This window comes from Zootermopsis nevadensis, unplaced genomic scaffold (assembly GCF_977971745.1).
Source record: "Zootermopsis nevadensis isolate Lab colony 2312 unplaced genomic scaffold, Znev_1.0 Znev_ptg000010l, whole genome shotgun sequence".
NCBI lineage: Eukaryota > Metazoa > Arthropoda > Insecta > Blattodea > Termopsidae > Zootermopsis > Zootermopsis nevadensis.
In genome coordinates, this window is record NW_028259142.1 from 12,276,093 (window position 1) to 12,299,369 (window position 23,277).

The window sequence follows — 23,277 nt, forward strand, 5'->3', positions numbered from 1 at the left end:
GGGACTATATGTCCAATTGTTGTAATAGATTATTACGCAACGGTGGAAATATTGTTGGAACGCATTGCATTGCAGTAATGACCCCGGATTACATCATCGAAAGAATTATCGAAAGAGCAACTTTGAGCTCCGATCACATTAGTGCAAAAATGATCTACGATGCAATGCAAGCCTTTAGCAGCCAAGACCCTGAACTACCCATTTTTTTATAGTTCATCGCATCAAATTACAAGTTCGTCATATTCGATAGCAAACAACCCGTTCAGTTTTTAGAACCTGGAAACAAACAATCTCCACTGCTAAATCATTGTGATCAGTATTATTAATGGCGTTCGTGGGATCAGCTGTTTTGAGCACGTTAACGTAGTCGGAATCTGTACTAATGTATATTACAGGCAAGCAGAAGTGCATACATAAATTTTATAAATGTTTTTGGTGCGCCGGCAGTTCTTAAGACTGAATCAGTTTAAGGAAAGCAGACGTCACAAGTTCTTCCAAGAACTACTTGTCTGAATAATTTTATAAAATAATAATTAATTAGTCAACGTATTTCACGGGAAACAAAACAACTTTGTTTGACTGTTAATTGTCGTTCTGCTTTATGAACGGACATTTTAATCACAAATTTAATGTTCCGCCTTTGTAACAACGAACTTCCGGTGGATATTTATGTCTGTTTTCTTTAGATGTGTGAAGCAGTCAGGATTTCAACACACACACCACGTCACTTACGACGGTACGCACAAACATAAAGTACCTGCAATATATTAGAAACGCTATGTGTACAAACACTTAAAAATATCTTCTGTGTTAATGGCGTTGGAAATTGTATTGCGTGGACGATGAACTCCTTTGAGAAAAGTCCTTCTTGAAGAATAATATTCATTTAAGCTACAGTAGCCGTCACCAAATCATTTGCTTCAAGACCACAGAAGAAATTCATAACGCTATTTATCGCGACGTTATAAATCAACAATACAGCTTTGCTACACTGCGAGTTCTGATTTGTCTTCACTCGCCTGAGCACCGCTGTCCGCTTCGTAACGTTTTATGATTTTGATGCAATCTCCAAACATTCAATTTGGTGACGGCTGCTATTTATTTATTTAGTGTACTGTCTGAGGACAGGTCCATATGAACAGGATCCTTCCATCCTTTTCTCGGACTGGGACCTGTTCATATACGTTCTTGGCAGATGATCCAGAAATGGTTTGCCATTGCCTTCTTCTGTGTGTGAATGGAGTAATTGTTGGGATGCCACGGAGAAACCGGGGAAGCCCCCGGAGGAAAACTCCGTGTTGCCTAGACCACGGCATTGCCCAACACAAGTTATAAATTCAGGCACCGCCGGGAATCGAACCCGAGACCCCAGGATTACAAGGCCAGCGTTCTTAATGGAACCCAAAAATTCAATGCTCTGTTCACAAAAATCCGCCATTCTTCTGTATCGTTTTATCTCATATTTATTTATTTTATCGTCCATTAATATTTGTTGGAGTACACATTACGAAGCTTCTTGTTATGTAATTATGTCCAGATTCTATACAAAGATTATAATCACAATAGGCCTGAAATGTATAATTGTCGTCACCAATGTTGTGTTATCTTTTCCGTTAGCCTCTCAGCAGGAAAGACTCCTATGCAAAACATCTATCATAACCATTAATATCAGGACTGCAGGACCCAGGAGACATGAAGAAAAGAAACAAAGAAGATACATGAAATGTAGCCGTTACGACGTGAAAATAAGCTTGACCTGATGAAGTCAACACAAGAGTGTGACCCTTAATCGCCAGACCATTATTCATCCACAGTTGAATCTCCCTTCAACACCTCGATCGGACTTGTCACAGAATAGAACATACACCCTTCACATGACCTGTCTTTTTCTGTGTGACAGTAGTTAATCTAATGGGCTTTGTATTTTCATGTAGGGTCTACGAACAAAGTGGAATAGATATCAACTACTCAGAAAGACTATAAAATTGTAATGTGTAACGGAATGATTTTTCGTGCCGATGATTAAAATTTATGGTCACCGTAAAAATGGTCATGTGGTTAATTTCGTCATTCATGCTTATGTGAAACGGACTGATTTTTCATGTCATTGGATAAAAATCAACAACCCCTTTTGAAACCGTCGTTTATCTTTAAATGTGTATAAAATTAAACTTTTGTTTTGTGTGAGTATGCCTATTATGGACATAATTCAGAGCATCTATCTCATGCTCTTGATATCAATGCATGAATTGAGCAAAATTGAACACACAGTCTCCTAGAAACCGACAACGTTCTATCTTCTAGTCATTCTCAACAAAATATCTGTCAAATTACGAAATGTTACCTGTTGCTTCGAAACTGGCCTACATTAAAATGGCACATGGAGTCTTTTGTGAACACAGTAATCAGCCTTCGAGTTCGTTTAAAGGTGGATAATTTATTAACCAGCTAAGCAACTGTGAGCTTCTCAGGAAGGACCTTGCTTTTCATACCTCATAAGACGGTTAGATATAGGCTGCATTTAGTCGTTCTAATAAACGTTGTAGTAAGCAATAAATCTGCCTTTGGTGCAACCAGTAGAGGCCACAGTACAGATTATAAAGCAGTTATTGAATTTAGGCAATATTTCTCGGTTTATTTAAAGACGCTTTTGCAGCTGATTACGCTAGGAAACTGTAGAACGAGATATTCATTTAAAATGATAAACTGAAAAGGATGTCAAATACCACAGTGTTGTTCTGTTTTATTGTACCCTGGATGGACTGAGTAAAATGGTAACTGAAGTTTGAACTCGATCGGTATTAAAAGTTGAATCTTTAGAATGTGGAAGCAACATTGTTAACCTTGGCTGGATAAATGAATGGACGGAGGAACGGATTGTTGTTTGGTTTCTTTAACGATGCTCTTTTAGCTGCAGGACAATACGTAATAAACAAATTTGCTTGGAGGAGCTGTTGAAAAGTAGGATAAACGGTCTATAGCCTGAGTTTCAAACAAAGGACCTCTCGTATAACAAGCAGTAATGCTTGAGATAAGTGAATGGATGGGTATACTGAACACTTTTGCGCAGAAATACGTCAATGTGCGATTTGTAATCATATTCATTATTCCATAATTAGTGAAATTATTCCCTCTTTTTTTTTTACAAAATTATGATCCCCGAAAATATAATAATTATAGACAACATTTTTGGTGTTCATGTCGCCATCATTAGGCTTTACTAACAGTCTATAAATGAGAAGCGGTGTTTACCGTTTATAATTTTAAAAATGGTTAATTTTTAGCAGTACTTTACACCTTTTTTCGTAATAACATCTATACATTTCTATTTACAGTTACGAACGTTAATCACTATTCACGATTTTCAGGACAGTCTGGATTTAAATTGTAATACATACATTTTAATTACCCTAAACAATATTGATCCTTTGATGAGATGATATGAATGTATCTACGATGATTCGCTGTTTGTTAGGGTTTGATTGTTTCGGAGTGCAATATAGGAATGATTCAGGCTTGTTAGCTAAATTACCTGTCGGTTTGTGGAGAGGCAGGAAGGTTTGTTGTCTGTAGACTGTCAAGGTAGCACCAAAATATAAATCAGACTACATATGCCACGAAGTTAACTGTCGTTATCTCAGACAGGTCCGTATTTGACCAATGTCTATTACGTCATGAAATTCAGAAGACAAAAGATTCTAAAGGCCCAAAGAGAACCTAAAAGATATCTTGCGTGCATATAAAACTTGTTTACCTGCCTTATAATGGGGTGAATTAGAATTAAGAGGTACTTCGGAAAACATTACACGTATCCTTTAATGATACAAAACTAAATATGCTTCATTCTTTAATTTTTATCGATGCTGTATTAGAGAGAGAAAATAACATGTTGGCTTATAAAAGGCCTAGGTGTATCAACTATTAACCCTTTAGAATGGGCTTCAGAAAGTAAATAAAACCTGTCGTTTTCATACACACAAGACGGAGATCAGACGAAAATTGTGTCGGTGGACATTTGAGAAAACTATAAAATGCTGGATTGGGAAACGTGTATGTAATGGGCTATAATATTTGAGGTAGAGAGTCTACGATGAGATTTTATCGGCACAGGAAACGCTGACTGCAGTCGTTTGGCTGGTTAACCTGCAGATACGCGACAGAAGACAGTTCTCACCTGACAGCCCACGTGATATATATTGACTCTGACTTAATATTATTTGTAATTAAACGCGAAGTTGCTCCTGCCACACCATGAATCCGAATAGGGCGAATTTAAAGCTCCACGAATTGATAACCTTAAATTCATGTACGTGAGTATGGAAATCTGCACAGCAGATATATAGGTTCTATTAACTATGTGTGCATTTCCACTCTATTCTATTCTATTTAGCGGTGTGTATATCAGGACCCTTGTAACAGTTTCATAAACACGTAAATCTGTCTCTGGCACCTCTGAGTCAATTTCGCATTGGTCAGTGACCCATGCAACTATCCCATGTACTAATTTTTTTTTTCCCACAAAAGAACGGCCTGGAAAATTAAGGATGGTTCCAATTTTGTTTGTTACTGTACACTGGCCCAAATTACCTCCAGTCAACACCCATTCTATTTCGTTTAAGTTGTTCAGTAGGCATATCTTTCATTTCCACTGCTTTAGAAATTATTTCTTGTTCCAAATACTTAGAACTGTCTGTGTATCTTAGAACGTAATGTTTCATTTCTTGCTTCAAATGGTATTTGTGTTTTGTTTTCGTTTCTGTGAGGCAAATAAGTGATTAATGATTGGGGTGTTGTATTGTGGTATAGAAACGTAAATATGAACTGATACTTGAATGAAGACTTGATTAACCGTTTATACAATAACATATGAATAACTATTAATATTTTACTGTAGCCGTAATTGGCGCCACTGATTAGGTTAAGTATTCAACATGCAGAAGGCATGCGGTATACTCTTCAAGAGTCATGGCCTCTATTAAACCTTTCTCTTTTAAAATACAGTAGGGCACCGCTTATACGGCGGGTTAGGGACCAGACCCCCGCCGTAAAGCGAAAATCGCCGAAAAGCGGATCTTTGCCTTATTTCACTTGCAAATGCATATCAAAGCCTAATAAGATGTTACACTATCATATAGTAAGTGCACAATAGCGCTAGGCCTAAGAAAACGATATGAAATTAAAATGAATATCAGTAATACACACATTGTCCTCAGCTTATAATGATTGGTGAATATAAATTTGAAAATTGATATGCTTATAGTAGGAAGGATGAAGGAGATGGCGCATCTTCATCATCTGACTCTTCAACGAATCTTATTTGTTTTGGTGATGGTTCAGAAGCCATAGACATGCCTTGTTCACGAAGTTTAATCATCTCTAACTTGGCATTTAAAGTAAGAGGCTTACGACTCCTCTTTTTATCGCTACTACCCTTAGACACCATTGTAATTACACTGTAGTAACACAAAAATATTATATAAATATACAGTTTGTAATAACTGAAAAATTGCCAGAAATACAGAGAGACGCGGAGCGCACAAAAGCTGTAAACAGACTGAATCAGCGACGAGAAAATGGGGCCGGACGCACTTCTCTGACTCAGCTGTTGAGCGCCGTATTAGCGGATCGCCATAAAGCGGAGCGCCGAAAAGCGGGGCCCTACTGTACTTGGACCGACCGAACCACTAAGGTTATTTTTTTTAGCTAGTGGATATCTGTGCCCAGTGGGTCAAAAAGAGCTTCGTTACGTGTTCGTTGTGTGTATTAGCTATCTTCAGTACTCAGTACTCCAGCATTTACACTAAAGCACTTTGGCAAGAGAGCGGAAATAACGTTCTTGGTCCTTTGAAGCCGAAGCCCGTCAAAATAATATTTGATAAATCAGTCCGTACCTCAAGGAAAACGCATCTCCCCGGTACAAAGATCCAACGGTTTATTCTGTGTAAGGAAAACGACCACTTTGTTCTGAGATTCACGCGAAATCCACAAATACAAAATAACGGGTTCCTGGTTATTAAACCAGGTCGTACAATCATTTACCACTGTACTGTAAAAGGTTTAACTGAATCACACGCATTGTCTCACATTAACAACAACAATAATAATATCAAAAGTGTTTGTTGTAAACAGTAACGGTAATTATTAATATTTGAAATATATTAGCCGAGACTGGTAGTCGGGTATTTTAAGGTGAATAGAAATCCAGACCCTCAAATCTCACACAACATAGTGTAAACAAATTTCGATTATACTGTCTTGTAATCCTGTGTGTGGTAACCAACGTTTCGGACTGACCATTCCGTTCCATCTTCAGGATATGATTATGTAGACGGTAGGTTACTACGTAACGTTGATATACACGGCATCATGACCTGTAATACGATATGCTTTTGTTTCTCAAATCATGACAGGAAGTAGAACCCACACTTCAATGTAGAATGACTGCTATGAAAGCAGATTACAGATAAAACGTAGTTGCGTCTGGAAATTTGCGACTAGTGAGACGCGCGTAGATACGTTTCTTTGTTCTTGTGACGTAGACTGCGGATAACCAGTAAGCCTACTAAGCAGTTAATTAAGCTCTGATCAGGAGTTTTAATGATCCGATCACATTACACGCTTCTAGTAACGACTTATAATTGAAACAAAGTGCTCCAACTAGAGTATTATGTCCTCTTCATGTGGCATCTTGACTTATTAACATGCTTCAAGACTGAACGCACTCGGTCAAAAGAAATTTCGTCTTACGACTTCAGTGACGTAGAATTACATTTATTGTGACGTAGGTTCTGACGCGTTCGCAAAAATTTGCAGATATCTGCATATTATATTTCCTGTGTTCGTTTGTCCGACTGTACCACATTCGAGAAGCGCTGTACGGATTTTCATGAAACTTGATAAAGGGGCATTTTTACTAAAGTTTTTTCGTCATATTCCAATTTTGGTTAAGATCGAACAATAATAGACACTTAACATCAAGACCTACATGTGTTTCAGTGCGTATCTCGACCAGAACTCAATAAATATTTATTTGAATATTTCTCTAACATTTAGAATTATATATTTAAAGCTTTATTTTAAACTTAATAATAAGTTACGGAAGTTAACTTACTTTCAGACGGGAATCACTAAGTCATATAGAGCAGTATTTCTCGACCGGAGGTCCGCATGTTTTTCCTAAGCGGTCCGTGAGTTGAGAATATTTCACTCTTTTATTTTTTATACTGTATTGCTGTCTTAGTTTTTTCATCAAAATTTTACTTCCTCATTTAATACAACCACATGAAAAAAATATACATTCTAAGTATATTTTAGTTAATCTAGATTCCGTTAATTAAAATACATTAAATCATTATCATCACCACCACACGCAATGTTTTAACATATCATCATGATGTTAGGTTACTTGAACTGCTAATTTTTTTGTTCTAACTCGATTCCAGTTGGTTCCAAGGTTCAGCAGTTGCGATCGTAATACTGATGTGCAGTCGACCACCCGTTGAAGATTAGCACAGAGTAATGTCGAATATGTCATGCAAGTGGTTCTTGAAGTTCAAAAGGAACTAATTCCGTTGCGTGTAAAGGTAATTGCTATTGGAATCTCTGTCTAAACTCGTTACTCTCATGATAAACCGTAGGTACGGACTCTCATTTTCTTATTTTCATAATAAGCATCTGTAAATTCACAGCCCCTTCGATTAGCCCGTCAGAAAAACAGCGGATGAATATTAACGGTCAGAAATACACTTTTTATAACTTCGGTTATCGGGAGATGTTCCACGTCCAATGTTGAAAATTGTCTGAGGTTTTGGCAAACATTCTATTTGTCATTTGCAGGATAAATATATTCACCATCAAGATCGCAACTGCAAAACTCATCCAAAGAAAATTTTTATTTATCGTTATATACATGTAGAAAGGAAGGAAGAAACAAGGAAAAATGGAAGGACAAAGGAATGACAAAAATAATAACAGGAAAGTTGCAGAGAGGTACAGAAACAAATACAAGCGAGAGGGAGAAAAGAAATTGGTAAAGAATATTCGTAATACAAGAATACCTAAGCACAATTGTTATAAATAACTAAGAACTTTTACATCCGGAGGTCGGAGGTAAGTCTCGAGAAGTACCTAACAGACATGTAGCTAAGCTCAAGATAGTCTTGATGTTTCAATTCAGGTACGAGTCCATTTCTAACACTCGCTGCAACAGACTTAAAATTTCCCTTCCTTATCTCGACACCACGTCAAATTCCTCAGGATCTGTTAACACATATGAGTAATATTATTTCCTTCACAACACAATGCTCTATTGAGTATATTTATACAAGGAACCTGTTCTTATTCTCTTAGGTAGCAATAAGGCTTTATGCTGGAAGAGAGATAGCGAAGCATTGTCCACGTCTGTCCCTCCTTGGAAGCAGCAGCGCTGGTTTGTTTCCGTCAGTCGCTGGCTGCGTTACTTATGTGTTAAACCATCGATTACGCCACAATTCACTGCCAAAAACGGCCTATAGATTTTCTTCCCGTGAGCAGAAACTATACCTTGATCATGAGGATTCCGTTTGTTGGTAACACAGAATTAAAGATTTCTGTCTTCTGGGTTGTTGCGCTGTGTAGTCTGGTAGATGTCCACCGTTTCAGTGGTCATACTGCCTCCGTCATCAGGGCGATGAATTTATCGTATGGTAAACATCGACCAGACTACACAGCGCAATAACCCAGAAGACAGAAATCTTCAGACTCACCGCCTTGAAAACCTCAAATCCTACAACATAGAATTGCTGTTCGTAATCTGCGCCAATGAGATAAAGAATGTGACGTAACCATAGTTGGGCTTCATTAACAGTTTTTATAATTGTTTTTATGATAAGAAAGTAAATCAGGAGTCACTTTTTTAAATAAATATTATATGTATTTATTTATTTATTGTCAGAATGGTAGCTAAACAATTTTGCAGTCAAGAATGACTTAGTTCTTCAGTGTGTTGTGGAAGTACAGTTTGTCCCAAAAGTCTCGCGAAGTTTTAAGGTAAATATTTTGTTAGCGGAGTGTACTTCTTTATCCTGTTGTACCGAATAAGTCAATTTTTTTTCGATTTGTTGATCATTCTTGCAAAATTTCGTAGAGTTTATACCAATATGTTTAAACGGGTTGAGTTATGTACACAACACGATGGGGGCTAATTTCGATATATGTTGCTTGTAATTATAACGTCAACCTGAAAATACAATCTAATGTATATTTTATAAATTTGAATTGCATGACCTTTGGGACAAGCTGTAGCCTATGATCGTTTAAATTATATTTACTTACTAATTTAGAGTTACTGAAACATTTAGGCATGATTAGAATGTAGAAAAGAACACGTCTGTAAGTCGCTTTAATTTACGTTCTGTCACTAAAACGCTGTTAACTAATAGAGAAACCTGGAATTTAGCACAACTATACTGTAATACCCCTTTACTCTAAAATCGGCGATATACATTTTCCAATATTTAGGTGAAGACAGTATTTTCCTCCGGAACATTTGTGTCCACATAACGTAATTATCAAGAAGACCAATATATCGTCTTCGTCATACGAACCTCAAATCTGATCATAACCTAACATCAGATTATGACATGTTATGTTTCGGAAACGTAATATTTACTTAGTGATATTATGTTATGTTGTGTGCGTCACATTTGCTGCTGGCCTGTAGGTCTACATCAGATTTGTGAAATGTTTAATATTTATTCATCTCGTACGTCTATGATTTTAAAACAAGTCCATCCTTGAATCTCACAGTAATAATACAGTTACGGAATGGGCGATCAATTACCGGAAGTAGCGATGGAAATTTTTCCCCGTTTCCAGACGGTTCTGGGATTCAGCCAGCTTCCGATATGACTGGTATCGGGGAAATATTTCCTCGAGGTTGACGCTGACCGCTCACCTAATGTCAAGGTGAAAAAAATACAGTCGTTCCTACATGTTCCCTGCACATATGGGCCTTCATAATTTTACCTTTATAATAGGACTTGTAGCAAAAGTCTGAAATTTCTTTTTTAAATTTTTAACTAGTTGTACTAAGGTAATAAGTTACTGATCTGCCATGAACTTCTTGCTGATGTCATTAGAAAAATATATAAACAAACCTACGGCATTAGTATCAATACACAGTTGACTTTTTTAATGAGTGCCTCACTATGTAAGCAAAGGATCTGGATGGAAAAGATATTTACTTCGTAAACTACATAGGCGCCACTCTGCTTCGAATAAAGATGAAAAGGGTTTTTGAGTCCAAGTACACGATTCGGCCATATTGATCTCGCATGATTTGGAGCCGGAGAGGCGAAATTTTAAACTTACTCTGAGAAATTAACAAGCAGTGACCCACCGGCCAGGTCATTGACTTGCTGTCTCATGCTACCGGCTGTTACTTCCGCTATTCTGTGTGGGTTATGTGCCAGAGTAAATGCATCACAGAAGATTTGCTCTTAAACTCCAAGGAGAAAATCTCTTGTTAAGACTGTAAATGTTGCTCACCTCGTCAGGAAAAGCTCCACCTTTTATAGGTCATTAAGGTTCACTTACGGGTTCACAAGAGCCTGAAACTGGCCCCTGTCGTGAACCAGACGAATCAAATCCACATCTTCACATTTTATTGTTTAATGTCGTCTTTAATATCATCATCTCATATAAGACTTTGTCTCTCAAATATTTTTTTCCTTGAGGTTCAGCGACTAGTATTTTGTATGCAGTTCCAAATTTTCCCACACGTGATACATGTCTGGTCTATCTCATCCTCCTTCAGTTGAACACCCTCATAATATTTGGTGAATAATATACGTTTTCCTAAGCAATTTTTACCAGATTTATCTCACTCCCTCCGACTTACGTCCAAATAATTTCCTCAGGTGTTGGACACTAAAAAAACATACAGTTCATCAACGGAGACGCATAGTTACTAACTTGGCGACAGAGTTTGAAATCCGTCAAACATGTTGACTTTTGAACGAAATATTCTTGCACAAATGCATAGGCTGTGATGGAGAAATTAATTTTCGTCCCCATGTCTGTCCATATTTGCATCAACTATTAATTATATTTTGATTAAATTTGGTATTGGTAGTGTACACCGAAACGAATTTTGGTTTGCATCTGTTATATGAATCACAAATTTAACTTACTAGCCATTCTAATTTTATTGAAGCTAGTTCCTTGACTTGCAACACGCCATAGACAAACGTACTTAAATCTTTTCTATTGTTACGTAAGATTTACAGGGGGACTTATCTTCCCATTTAAGTGATATGTATCTTGTAAAACGTATATTGTTAGTTCAGAGATATACAGATATGTCATGAAAAAACTACTTGGGACATGTCTCATTCCTGAGTTTTACTGAAAGAAATTAAAAGTGTACAAGAAAATGGAAATTACGTACACAAGAAATACGAAAGAATGCATACCTAAACGTCCGTTATCTTCTAAGAATTAAACAATGTAATTATATAATGTTCTGACACGGTTCGGAGAAAATCGAAATGATGTGCAAGGAGTAATGCCTTTCAAGTGAAGCCTTATGCATACTTTGCTTAAGTAGATAGACAGTGAATGGTGAATAATGTCGCTTACGTTGATATTTAAAATATAAAATTACGTTTTAATTGGAATATCTTATTCAAAAGTGCCATTGCAGTAATTATAAAGCCAGGACTGTTTCCATCCAGATATTGCTATGCAGATGGACTTACACACTGCACCTGAAACTATGGTAGAATACTTCAAATCCCAATGTACCTAATATTTGTAGCTAGTTTTCATTATGGAAACTATGATTAGGAGATCACGCTCCCTGTGTCAAGCTTGGGAATTTTTATTTATACCCCATGCATCGAAATTATTCAACATTCTACTATAAGTAGCTAGTCATAAGGTGACGTGTTTACCTTCTCTGTAGCATGTATCTTAAGGAAATATAAGTTATTCCCATAAGATTAGCACTGACATGACAAAGAAACGTTTGCACAGCGTATGAATGTGAGAATTGTCATGGGTGGCTTGTTGGATTGTTAGACATGGTTGGCAGGCTTGAGAATTAGGATCTTAAAGGGCCAAAGCTAGCTCGTTAGACTGTGTTCCAGTACTGATACACAGCTAGTGAGATCCAGTGCGTTACAGTTCTTGTCCTTTATTAAAGTCCTTTTCCAACAGCAGAAAACCTACAAAATATAGGTCTTATTCAAGACAACACAATAACACATTCAAACAAAAATAAACTATAAAGTCTAAACAAATTAACACTGATTCTCCAAAGGTTTGTGACGATGGCCGATTCATTACAAGAATATTGTATTAGACATTGTCCATTGTGTTAAATAATTTTTATAAACACATTTCAATAGTTTCTGAACTCCCAACTTAAAACGACTAGTCATTATAATGACACATTTAATACTATTAGTGAGAATGATCCGAATCGGACCCGGGGAACTCCGAATTCTGAACTACACCGATGGTCTAGTGGTTAATATACTATCCTACCATTCGAATGGTCAGGGTTCGATCCTGATTGTTCTCACTGATAATAACGATGACGATGATGCTAGTATAATGGAAACTTGTCGCCTTTAGGCGGGAGTATAGTCAGCTACCGAAACGTTGTATGCATCAATTACACCTCACAAAGTGGCCAATGTCCAGCTCAGTGTTTTTGAAATTAAACACGTTCTAGTGCAAAGAAAGTGTTCTCAAGGGACACAGTAATTTGTATTAAAACAGTTTAAAGATATCTGCATGTGTAATTTGCAGCAGTACAAAACCAGGCAGACGAAGCAATTGAGTTGATTTATTTACTATTAACGTGTTTCATCAACAACCAAATAAGTAATTACAGATGCAGAACAAAAATTATTTAATACAACGAAATAACAGTAATCAGATTGTAAAGAAATTACGTGATGATAACAAAGCTAACATACGGAAGGCTACTAGTAAGCAGCAGAAAAATCTACTTCAAAATATAATTTAGTAAAACTAATTGTCTACTGAATATATCAATATCATTTCAAACGGTATTTGCGCCTAATGCAATGCAGCACAGGGACATGTTTTATTAGAGGAACAAACAGTGAAAAATATATTCGTAAATTTCGAGAAAGAACTCGAAAGCCAACAGTTTCAAGTTCGGAACGACACACATTTAAAGCCAATGTAGACACCGATATGGAAAACCGCTCTCAGTTGTCGTCTGATAGGATATAAAGTATTAACATTTGAGGAATACAGAGAACTCGCCTGAATGTAACAGATTTGAGAAAATAAACATGACTATGGACTAAATCTTACGCTAGACGCCACGATGCTTCATGGCGTCTGTAGGAGTTAGCGTATTCCATACAGCGGAGACACATTCAAGTGAAATGCATCGTCAAGAGACTGTCAGAAGATGAAAAGAAGAAGTGGGAACGAGATTCAATTACTTGATGCCTTGTGGAAATATGTAGTCCATATTTGCCCAGAACTTTATAGCGTCCGTACGTTTAATACGGAATCAATTAACATTGTATTGAAAGCAAGAATGTTCAGTTCAATTCAGTTTTTTATTATTAGTTCTGAGAAATAGGATGGATTCCAAATACATACATACATACATACGCACGCACGAGCGCACACACACACACGAAGAAATGTTAAATATTTTGCCGGCGAGGCAAATAAGAGAATTTTCTACTTTTAGTGTGAGCAGTGCACTAAGACATAGTCCTTCAGCCAGGTGCGTCATCGCTGCAAATGACGTATGTAAATCTTTGGACGTATTTAGCATGAACATTGTCTCCCTTGAGCGAACGTTCTCAACAAGGGAAATGATCTAGCTTCGTTATCTGTCTTTTTATATTTTTTAAAGTTTTACAATTATATTAGTGTTCCCTAGGTGGATTATTTGTTTTTATTTACATTTCTTCATTTATTTTATTTGTGTATAATATTGTTTCTATTTTGGGTTTGCCTTTATTTGGCTGTTATATTTAATACTTTGCATATATGTATTTAGTTAATCTGTTTGTGAAATATTTTTCATTATTATTTCATTATTATTGTATGTATTATCAGTGTTTGCCTGTTATTGGCTTCCTGCTGTTGGCAAACACTTAAATAAATGAATTGAATTTCGTAATCGTATGAAAATTGTGTGATACAGTATCTGATATTTCTCGATGTTTGTCGTATGTGCAACAGGTGGATTGGGTGAACATCAACGAAGTGTTTCGTCATTAGACAGAAGGAGCAGTAAATTACCTTTTAAGTTTGGAATGTTGGAAGATTAAACCAGCAGAAAAGGGCGGGGTAAATGATGGGCTCAAGTTGTCCGACGTTAAAAATTATGGAACTTACAGGTTCTGTTCTGCCTAGTGCCGAAGGGTGTTTGTTATGACCCAAAATTTTCCCTTAAGTTTCCCGGTCCTGCGGCATCGAACAGCAGATGGATGAAGATCTCTCACTCGCCAACTGTTTGAACTGCGATACAGTAAAATCTTCTTGTATCATTACTGTAATTTTTGTCATCAAACTTTTATTGAGTTGGGAACAACATTATTTTTACATTTGTTAAGATTTTGAGAATATTCGGTCCGATAAAAATGGAATAAATTTGAGAAAGAAAAAATTTACATGAAGTGAGCCATACATAGAGGAAACCAGTTCCATAAAATAGGCTTAAAAACTAGATATCTATGGTTTCATCAAAAAATGTGGTTTTAAATTGGAGGTATTACAACAGCAATGTCATTTAAAGAGGCCGCCAGAACATTTTGAATGCATGCGAAGACCTTAGACGCAAAATTTAAAGAGGATACATGACTTAAGAATAATAGGCGTAGATGAGAGGATAATATTAGTACAATAGGGATGTAAGGATGTGAACTGGATTCAGCTAGCCCATTTTGTAGTGTTGTTAACTCGCATCTGAGATATAGCCTACACTGGCATTTATTTGTGGGTTATGTGGAGATGTTTGAACGAGAGATGCAGTTAACGACTGTAGTAATCATTACATGGCACACAACCATCTTGAACCTTATTTATTCAAGAAATCCGTCATTTTATATTACCCACATGACCATTAATCTCCTTATATTTGACCTTGTCCTGAGATAATTTTTTATGTTCACACAGTTTATCTGTGATTAATTTTAATGTTATCTCCATCTATTCCCAGATCTCCCAAGAACTCTCTTTCATTTTGTTTTCTTCCATTAGTTTTTACAGATTCTTCTTTTTTCCATTCTTACTATATGCCTTTGCATCTTATCATGGATTTGAAACTGTAACGACAGTAGAGAGAAACACGGAACATATTTATATAAATAGAAAGTGAAACGTGTGACAAACAATAAAACTGTCATAATTTTTTAGTCCCCTACAAAGCCCCATGTGTCGAAAGTATCTAGAAGATGGCTCCTCTTGGCGTACTGCCTGTCCTACCCTCACAAACCCAGCAAACAATCTCATAAGGATTTTGAAGAATAAACTTTTAAATTAATGGTGCATTCAGTCGCACTAATTTACAATTCAAAGATAATTTCCAGTTCTGATACCGCAGAAGTCAATCGTAACTGGTTACAATAGGAATTATTCTTTCCCCCCACAATGTTCATGGCCACCATTTTGTCTACCGGGACACCCTTTCGTCGAGTGTGAAATATTTGGATATCGAAACTGTCCATTCGCCTTAACAAATGCGGAGGCATAAGAATACACGGTGCCCTCTTTCCGCGACATCTGTACACAGTAATTGCATCTTTAACTCTAACTTCACTTCATAAAATATGAACAGCTTATGATGAAGACGTTTTCTGATTTGTTGAAGTCTTTGTTTTCAAGAAGACTGGAGACTTCATTGCACTGCGAAATCTGGTTCGAACCCAGAATATTCACATTTGTAAATAACTGTTAATTATCACTTATACTGGTTGTAATTTGTACATGTGTAAAGATTAGCAGTGAGTGTAGCCCACACTGAATAGTAATGCCAAGTGAGCCGATACCTAAACTTAAAAAGAGGAAAAGGGGTGGTTTATACCTGAACACAAAACAGTTTGTCCGCTAAAGAAAGAGAGGAATGTTAGGAGAAGCATCAAAGCAACTCTGAAGCTAGGTTTTTTTTTGAGATGACTGTCTTCTGGGAAGTTGCGCCTTGTAGTCTGGTAGTTTACCAACATTGATGATAGAGGCAGTATGTGCCTCTGAAAGGTGTGTAAACCGCGCAACTTCCCAGACGGCATTCTTTCCACCCTGAGAATCTGAAATCTTACCTAAACTTTGTTATTCGTCAAATATTCTCGCTTCTGGTTTGTATAGGAAAATTATACAAGGACTAAATTTACAGCTAACACTTGCCGAATGTATTCTTATGGATTGTTATGCTGTGTTCCCTTGTAGGTGGTAGTCGACGTCTCGGAGGAACGTCTAATTTCTACGTTACGACTCTACACGGCGTCAGAGGTCATTTGCCCAAAACGTTTGTGCAGAAATATGTCGGACAATTTGTTATATCAATATTAATTGTAATTTAATATAAAACATGTATTAAGATGGTCATTATGCATTGATATGTGAGACTGTATACAAGTACAAATAATTCAGCTTTTCTAATAGCTAACTAGGATAGTATTTAAAATCAGTTAATTATGTATCATGATCTTTTCTTTCTTTTCTGTGACTTATTTAACGACACTGTCAGTAGCTCAAGCTATTTAGCGTCGAATGATATCATGAATAATGAATAATAGAAGGAAAGTAAATGGAAGGAAGTGGTCGTGGCCTAATTTAAGGCACTGCTCAAGTATTTTCTTGTAGGTACTAAGGAAAACTACAAACTACCGGGATAGCCGGTCTCGCAGCCGAGATTCAAACCTGTGAAGCTGAGAAAGCGTTGTTAAATAATCTAAGAAACTGGGGGCATTTCACATATCGTAATTGAATAGGCTGTTCTGTTACCATCTTTTACTTTCGTCTTACGTTGTTGTAAAGTCTGAACACGACGCCATATGAAGCAGACTCACAAATGTGCTTTAACTTCGGAAGACGTGGATATTTGTTTAGTGAAGAAAGTATAAGTCACTGCAATACGTTTCATCTGATGTTCGTTGAATCTTTCCTCGCCCGCTCATATATACAATATGTACACCTTTCTGTTTATATAAATTTACTTACTGCGGTGTAGTGGCTGTGTGTTTACTAAAGCCCGACTCGTAAATGGGCACTAAAGACACGCCCAAGTCCGGTGTCGACAGGGGAAAACAATTTACTTCCCTAATCGACTTTGCTTAGTTTATTGTAGCCAAGGCAACCTGTTAAACAAACTGCGTAAAGTCTTAGCAGTTAAAGATGTCGGTTCAGAAACATTCACACTGGTCGAGTTATAAAGAGCGTACAAAATTTCACCATTGGAACACTGGGGTCGTGAGTTTGAATCCGTATAGAGGCACGTATCTCCTTATTCCTCTGATTTGTTCTATTCCGTGTAGGTACACGTCTCACGATGGACCAAAAATCCCCTCCAGAAAATACCCTTGTTTTTTATGAAGTTCTGACTAACTAGTAGAGGCTTATCTGTATAGGTTAGAATGCAAATAATTATCTACAAATATTCCTTTCAAAGTTATTGTAACAAAACGTGTAATGACACGTGGTTATAATTCTTTCATGTTGGACATTTGAGATGTTGCCACCATTGAACTGAGTCCGACAATTAATTCATAACTTACTACACGGGGCAAGATCTATTCCATCTATCAGTCCTTCAGCTGGTAAAGGAGCACCCCAATTTTTATGGTACCCGGAGGTTAAATACCGTCTTCACAAGATTGCACTCGTGGTTTCGATGTTAAGTCACGAGTCCAGTCTACATCTACCAAATCTACTTGTTTAAGATTCATTTTAATATTATCCTCTCATATGCACCTAGGTTTTCTAAATGGCCCACCACACACTTGAAAATTTTGCTGGCATTCCTTGTGTTAAGTGCCCTACATTAATTATTTTCATTTCTGGTTTACTTATATCTCTAGGACTCAGTAGCTCAAACTGTATGCATGTACCGTAGAAATAAAGGATAATGAATTGAAAGGATATGGAAGGAAGCAGCCATGTACTAATTTAAGGTACTGCTCCTGCAATTGGCTAGAAAATTACGAGAAACCTCAGGCACAGTGGATCGCCGGGTCGGGATTTGAACTCGGAACCTCACGAATAGCAAGTTGGAGTGATAACCGCTCTCTTTTGCAAGTGGAGGGTAAGCATCACAGAAATGCACATCTTCTGGCTACATTATTTGATTAGTAAGCTTTAATTCGGAAATAACAGTTGTTAGTCAGGGTCTACTGCAGTTAAAACAGCATGAAATATAGCGAGTTAATCAAACCACGTGTTCAATGCTATCACTTTTTCAGCAAATGAGAACAGGGCAGTGCGCGAGGCTTTGTGTTAACCGACAGCCATCAAGATGGCGAAAATGCTAACTTCTTTGTCGTTCAGAAGACAACACGTCTTCCGTTGCTTTATTATCTCACATTCCTCCTTTTACAAAGATAAATAGGCTTTCCGTGTAATCATGTTAAAATAGCCTTCCCATAGCAACATCTAAAGCAACTGCCGGATGTTAATTAAACTTTGTATTACGACCTAAATCACGCCACTACCGGCTAGACCATTTCCATATTATATATTTACTAGCATCAGTAATGCGGAGATGAAGATGTGTGGACCTTGGTGGTAGAGACATAAGAGTCACTGAAATTTTGTACGTTGTAAAACAATGTTGCTTCCACGTTAAATCTTTGTTTGTTTCAGGTTGGCTAGATTTATGGAATTTTGAAGATACGTTTGATCCCAAAAATCGGGAAAATCTTTGACACAGTTTGTAACCAATCGCCCAAATAAAACCACAAAACTGTCAATTAATATCTGCTACTATCGATTTATAGTCTGAATATATGAGGAGGAATATAGCCTCAACTTCAAGTTCATACCAACTCTTTCCTTATTTTGATGCAAATGAAAATCACAATTATCGCATCAACTTCTTAACGCCGATAACACTGGCATCTATGACAGAAATGGCGAGCATTAATCGAAATATGGGCGTACATGATTGGAAAACATTAAGATAAATAGGATGAAAAACCTTGTTCTCAAATCACATACAATTAATCTTATAGCTATAGTTTAATTTACAAAGTATGGATAAGATACACATATTTTGTTCTGATAGGCTCACGTAACTTATTGGCAAATATGCCTGTTTATTAAACTTGTTTCAGGGATTAAAAAGTATTTGACAGTCAAATATCGGAAATTCGTAAGCACTTCTGGCATCTGCTTCAAGCGTAAAATGCATATAATGGAACCAAAATCAAAGAAATAAAATTTACCAACTCGGCACACCTCATATTATTATCTAAAAGAATTCTCAAAAATAGACGGCGATTAGTATGAAATACTACTGCAAATTAGTCGGTAAATTCGACTGGTTGAAATAGTAGTAATTCTCTAATTACGTTCATATACTGGTCTATAAGTCTTACGCGAGGCTTTTTTTTTAGATTTTTCAACACATCTTTTAAATTCTTAACAACGTGAACTTCTTTTGTCAAAATGGTTGAGAACCTTTCCCGAATGGTTTATTGTATAGTTAGTTCAAAATGTGTTTCCTTAAATACACAGTTTCTTGCGTTAAAAACTATTATTTTATGTCCACAAGTTGAGCTCACGGAATGTTATTAGATTCAGCTCAAGGTAATAAAAGAAACTACACTAGCTAGAATAACGTAGTGTAAAAGTTTATTTGAAGAAGAAATGTGGATCATAATTTATTTCCCCCTATTTATCTCGCCATAATAAGCACAAATAAGGCGCTGCCATATATTTATTCTGATTTTTATTGCTCGGAATTCGATAAATTTGGTCTGGACTGTTTTTGTTATACTGTACGCGATGTCACAAGGACTGTGTATCTCGCTCACATTCCAATTGTACTCAGGAACCCGATTCAGAATCCACAGGGTGATTAGGAAATCACAACACACTCTCTTCTACTGTATTAATAATATATTACGTTGCTCATCATTTGAGATTTTTAATATATTTGTTGTGAATACGACTTAGTACGAGGCGCGTCCCAAAAGTAAGTTTCCTACTAGTCCCACAGCTAGCAAACCTTATATTGCGCGAAGCGACTGTGCGTACGTGATAGAGCAATGACGTAGCATGGCGCATGCACTAACGGTACTTCCCGCGTTCTCACATTAGCATCGTTGCAGCTGTTGAAGATGGAGGTTCTTATTCCAGCTCCCGCCGACTGTGAAGTGCGGTCAGTGATAACGCTAGGCCGCACACGGCTCGACGGACAGCAAGTCTCCTGCAGGAGTTCAGCTGGGAGGTGTTTAATCATTCACCCTACAGCCCGGACCTCGCTCCCAGTGATTTCCATCTTTTCCTACACCTCAAGAAATTCCTGTCCGGTCAGCGTCAGCGTTTTGAGAATGACAGAGAGGCGGAGATGGTTGTCACACAGTGGTTCCAATCCCAGGCGGCAGACTTCTACGACACAGGTATTCAAAAGTTGGTCCCACGGTATGACCAATGTCTCAATTCCGGTGGCGAATATGTTGAAAAGTAGCTGGACACTTGCTGTATCTGTTGCAATAAATATTTCCATGAAATTGTGTTTTGTTTCTGTAAACGGCCCCAGGGAAACTTACTTTGAGGACGCGCCTCGTATTTTATTTTAATTTTATTATCTGATAATTATTTTAACCCTTTCTATGTCGGTTTTCAATCTAAAAATATATATAATGTATGCCTAATGAGAATTTGTACTAATGGAACTGATTCACAGAAATAGATTAGTAGACTGTGTACTTATTAATGAATTAAGTGTTCCTTCCTTCTTTGCATTGTTTTCCTTAAAAAGTACTATGCATAAATAATTAAATTGTTTTTCGCATCACATAACCTTTATTGAACATTCACTACATGCTTCTTATTATGTGTCTATTAAAATGCTCTTTAGTAACTCTAGAAACAATAGAAACTACAAATTGTCACATTACGCTCCTGATTTGTATGTGAACGTTTACTGCAAGATAGAAGCAAACACCGAATTATTCTCCCGTTACTAACTGCAGATTCTAAAGACTGAAGAATATGGCAGTTCGTATATTCTATCTCATACCCTTATTTCCACAGTGTTGAAAAGTCTTGTAAATATCAAATAAACCGATTCAGTTTTATAAATTAAGGGAAAGCACACGTAAGTTATTTATTTCTAGAACTACGCCCCGCGGAATTCGAGCAGATTAACCGAACTATCACATTTCTGACTTGTATCCAGTTTGAATCCCACCAGAGTACCGATTATCTGTACTCGTCTGTTTATATCTACCAAAACAATCCGTCCAGAATTCTCAAACTCTCTGATTACACTCGGAGATTTGTCTGGCCCTAAATCTGCACAACATATAAACATGCCAGCAGCCGTGTTCCCCAACTCACTCAATAGATTGTCTCAAACCTGACCTCTAAGTATGTGACTGTTATCCAGCTAACAGGTTTTATTGCATGGACATACAACGTACAATATGAGATTTTAGGTTCTCAAGGCATCGAGTATAAAGATGGCTGTCTTCGGGGTTATTGCACTGTGTAATCTGGTAGAAGTTCACCGACGGTTCACAGGTTCTTTCTGCCTCCATCTTCAAGGCGATAGCTTCTACCAGACTACACAGCGGAACAACCCAGAAGACAGCCTTCTTAATCTAACGCGCAAAGCGAGTCTTTGGTACCTTACAGTCGGATTTTAACAGTTAGTGAGGTTACTGACCAATTGTGATCACTTTGACGACGCTATATCAAATGTAAGAGTTATACAGAATACGGAATTTTAATATGAAGGCAAACATGGTTGAATAACCAATAAGAATATATCATTCAATAAGATACGAATTCAAATTATTTGAGATGTGTTTTGATGCTGTTTTAGCAGTTTAAGAGATTACCTCATGCTAATTTACTTCCATAGTAATATGCAGACGACTTTATATCATTTAGAATCGACAAATAGTTGTTTATAACTTTTACGAAAACACATTTATTCCGGTCCATCGAACAGTGTTCACAGTGAGATGTTGCCTACTTTGAGCAGCACGAGAAGTGTTAATAAGGCGTTATTCAGTTGGAGAATAACTGAATTCAGGAAGATCTCGAATAAGCCACAGGCCATTTACCGCAGAGCCAGCTTGCTTAATGTGGAAGATTGTCATTAGACCTACTATAAAGCGTATTATTTTCACACCATGTTACAGGCTACATTGCCCATAAGCCAGGGTCAAATATCGCCCCTGAGGCTCAGTATATAGTCTCTAGAAAGTGCAGATGAAATTAATGAAGTGGAACATTTATATCTTCCCAAGAAGAGGTCTATTCTCAGGATGACCACATTTTGTAATTTCATGCTGGTCAGAATAGAAGCTGTGTCATTATTATCATTACTACTCTAATACAACATAACTGACTGAACTAACTTCAATGAACAGAGTTATTTTTGAGAAGCTGACAGTCGGTCATCTGATCAAGAAATTTTACATCTTTTACTGAAAGGGAATTTATTTCCTCAAGCGGTTGAATACAGTTCACACCCTCACACCTTGTCTGTTTAACATTCATGTTAAATGAATCCTCCCGTGTACGTCTATATTTTATAGGTGGTGTATTTTCTGCAGTTGGTAGAATGAATTTATATTCTTCACCGTGGGTGGTTCATGTTCCTTCTTTAAAATTACTTTCACTAATTTAAGAGCTCAGCAATGCCGGCAGAAGTTCTAAGAATTTCTTTGGATCTCGGTAAACGGCTTGTTTAGCGTAAAGTCCGGATGTCATCATTCCGTGCAAAGGCCTTGTTTGTTCATCAGCTGCAGAGTAATTGATTTGTGAAGTTCGCCGCGCGATGAGTAAGCAAACTATCTCCGGTAAGGCATTTGGTGACCAGAATTTTTCACGGCGTCTCTTGCAATACTGAACATGATAAATAGTAAATAACCAGCTCCGTGATAAACGTTTCTTCCGGAAAAAGTTTATATTTACTCAACTTGTAAAGGAATGCTCTTTTATGGAAATCGAAGGTTCATGGCCATTAGATTCTGCCATGAGCCAGTTATTTCTTGTTTAAGCCTCGACATTATCTTTCTGTAAGATTTACTTGAATATCATGTTTATGTTCCCAAGTGTTTTTTT

At 37.0% G+C, this 23,277-nt stretch overlaps 2 protein-coding genes across 3 annotated transcripts in view; one reads left to right on the top strand and one right to left on the bottom strand.

The window, feature by feature from the left end:
- Window positions 1-23,277, top strand: part of LOC110828487 (uncharacterized) — a 226,568-nt gene that overhangs the window by 191,881 nt on the left and 11,410 nt on the right. Inside the window, exons 4-5 of one of the 2 annotated variants that reach the window (XM_087346540.1) lie at window positions 7,443-7,583; window positions 7,837-8,889. The exons of the other annotated variant lie outside the window; for it this stretch is intronic. Coding sequence (XP_087202666.1) covers window positions 7,443-7,509 — 67 coding nt within the window. The 3' untranslated portion in view covers window positions 7,510-7,583; window positions 7,837-8,889. Of the gene's footprint in view, window positions 1-7,442; window positions 7,584-7,836; window positions 8,890-23,277 lie in introns of those variants that run through there. 2 annotated transcript variants of the gene reach the window in all.
- Window positions 1-23,277, bottom strand: part of LOC110828486 (toll-like receptor Tollo) — a 76,493-nt gene that overhangs the window by 35,608 nt on the left and 17,608 nt on the right. The window lies entirely within an intron of this gene.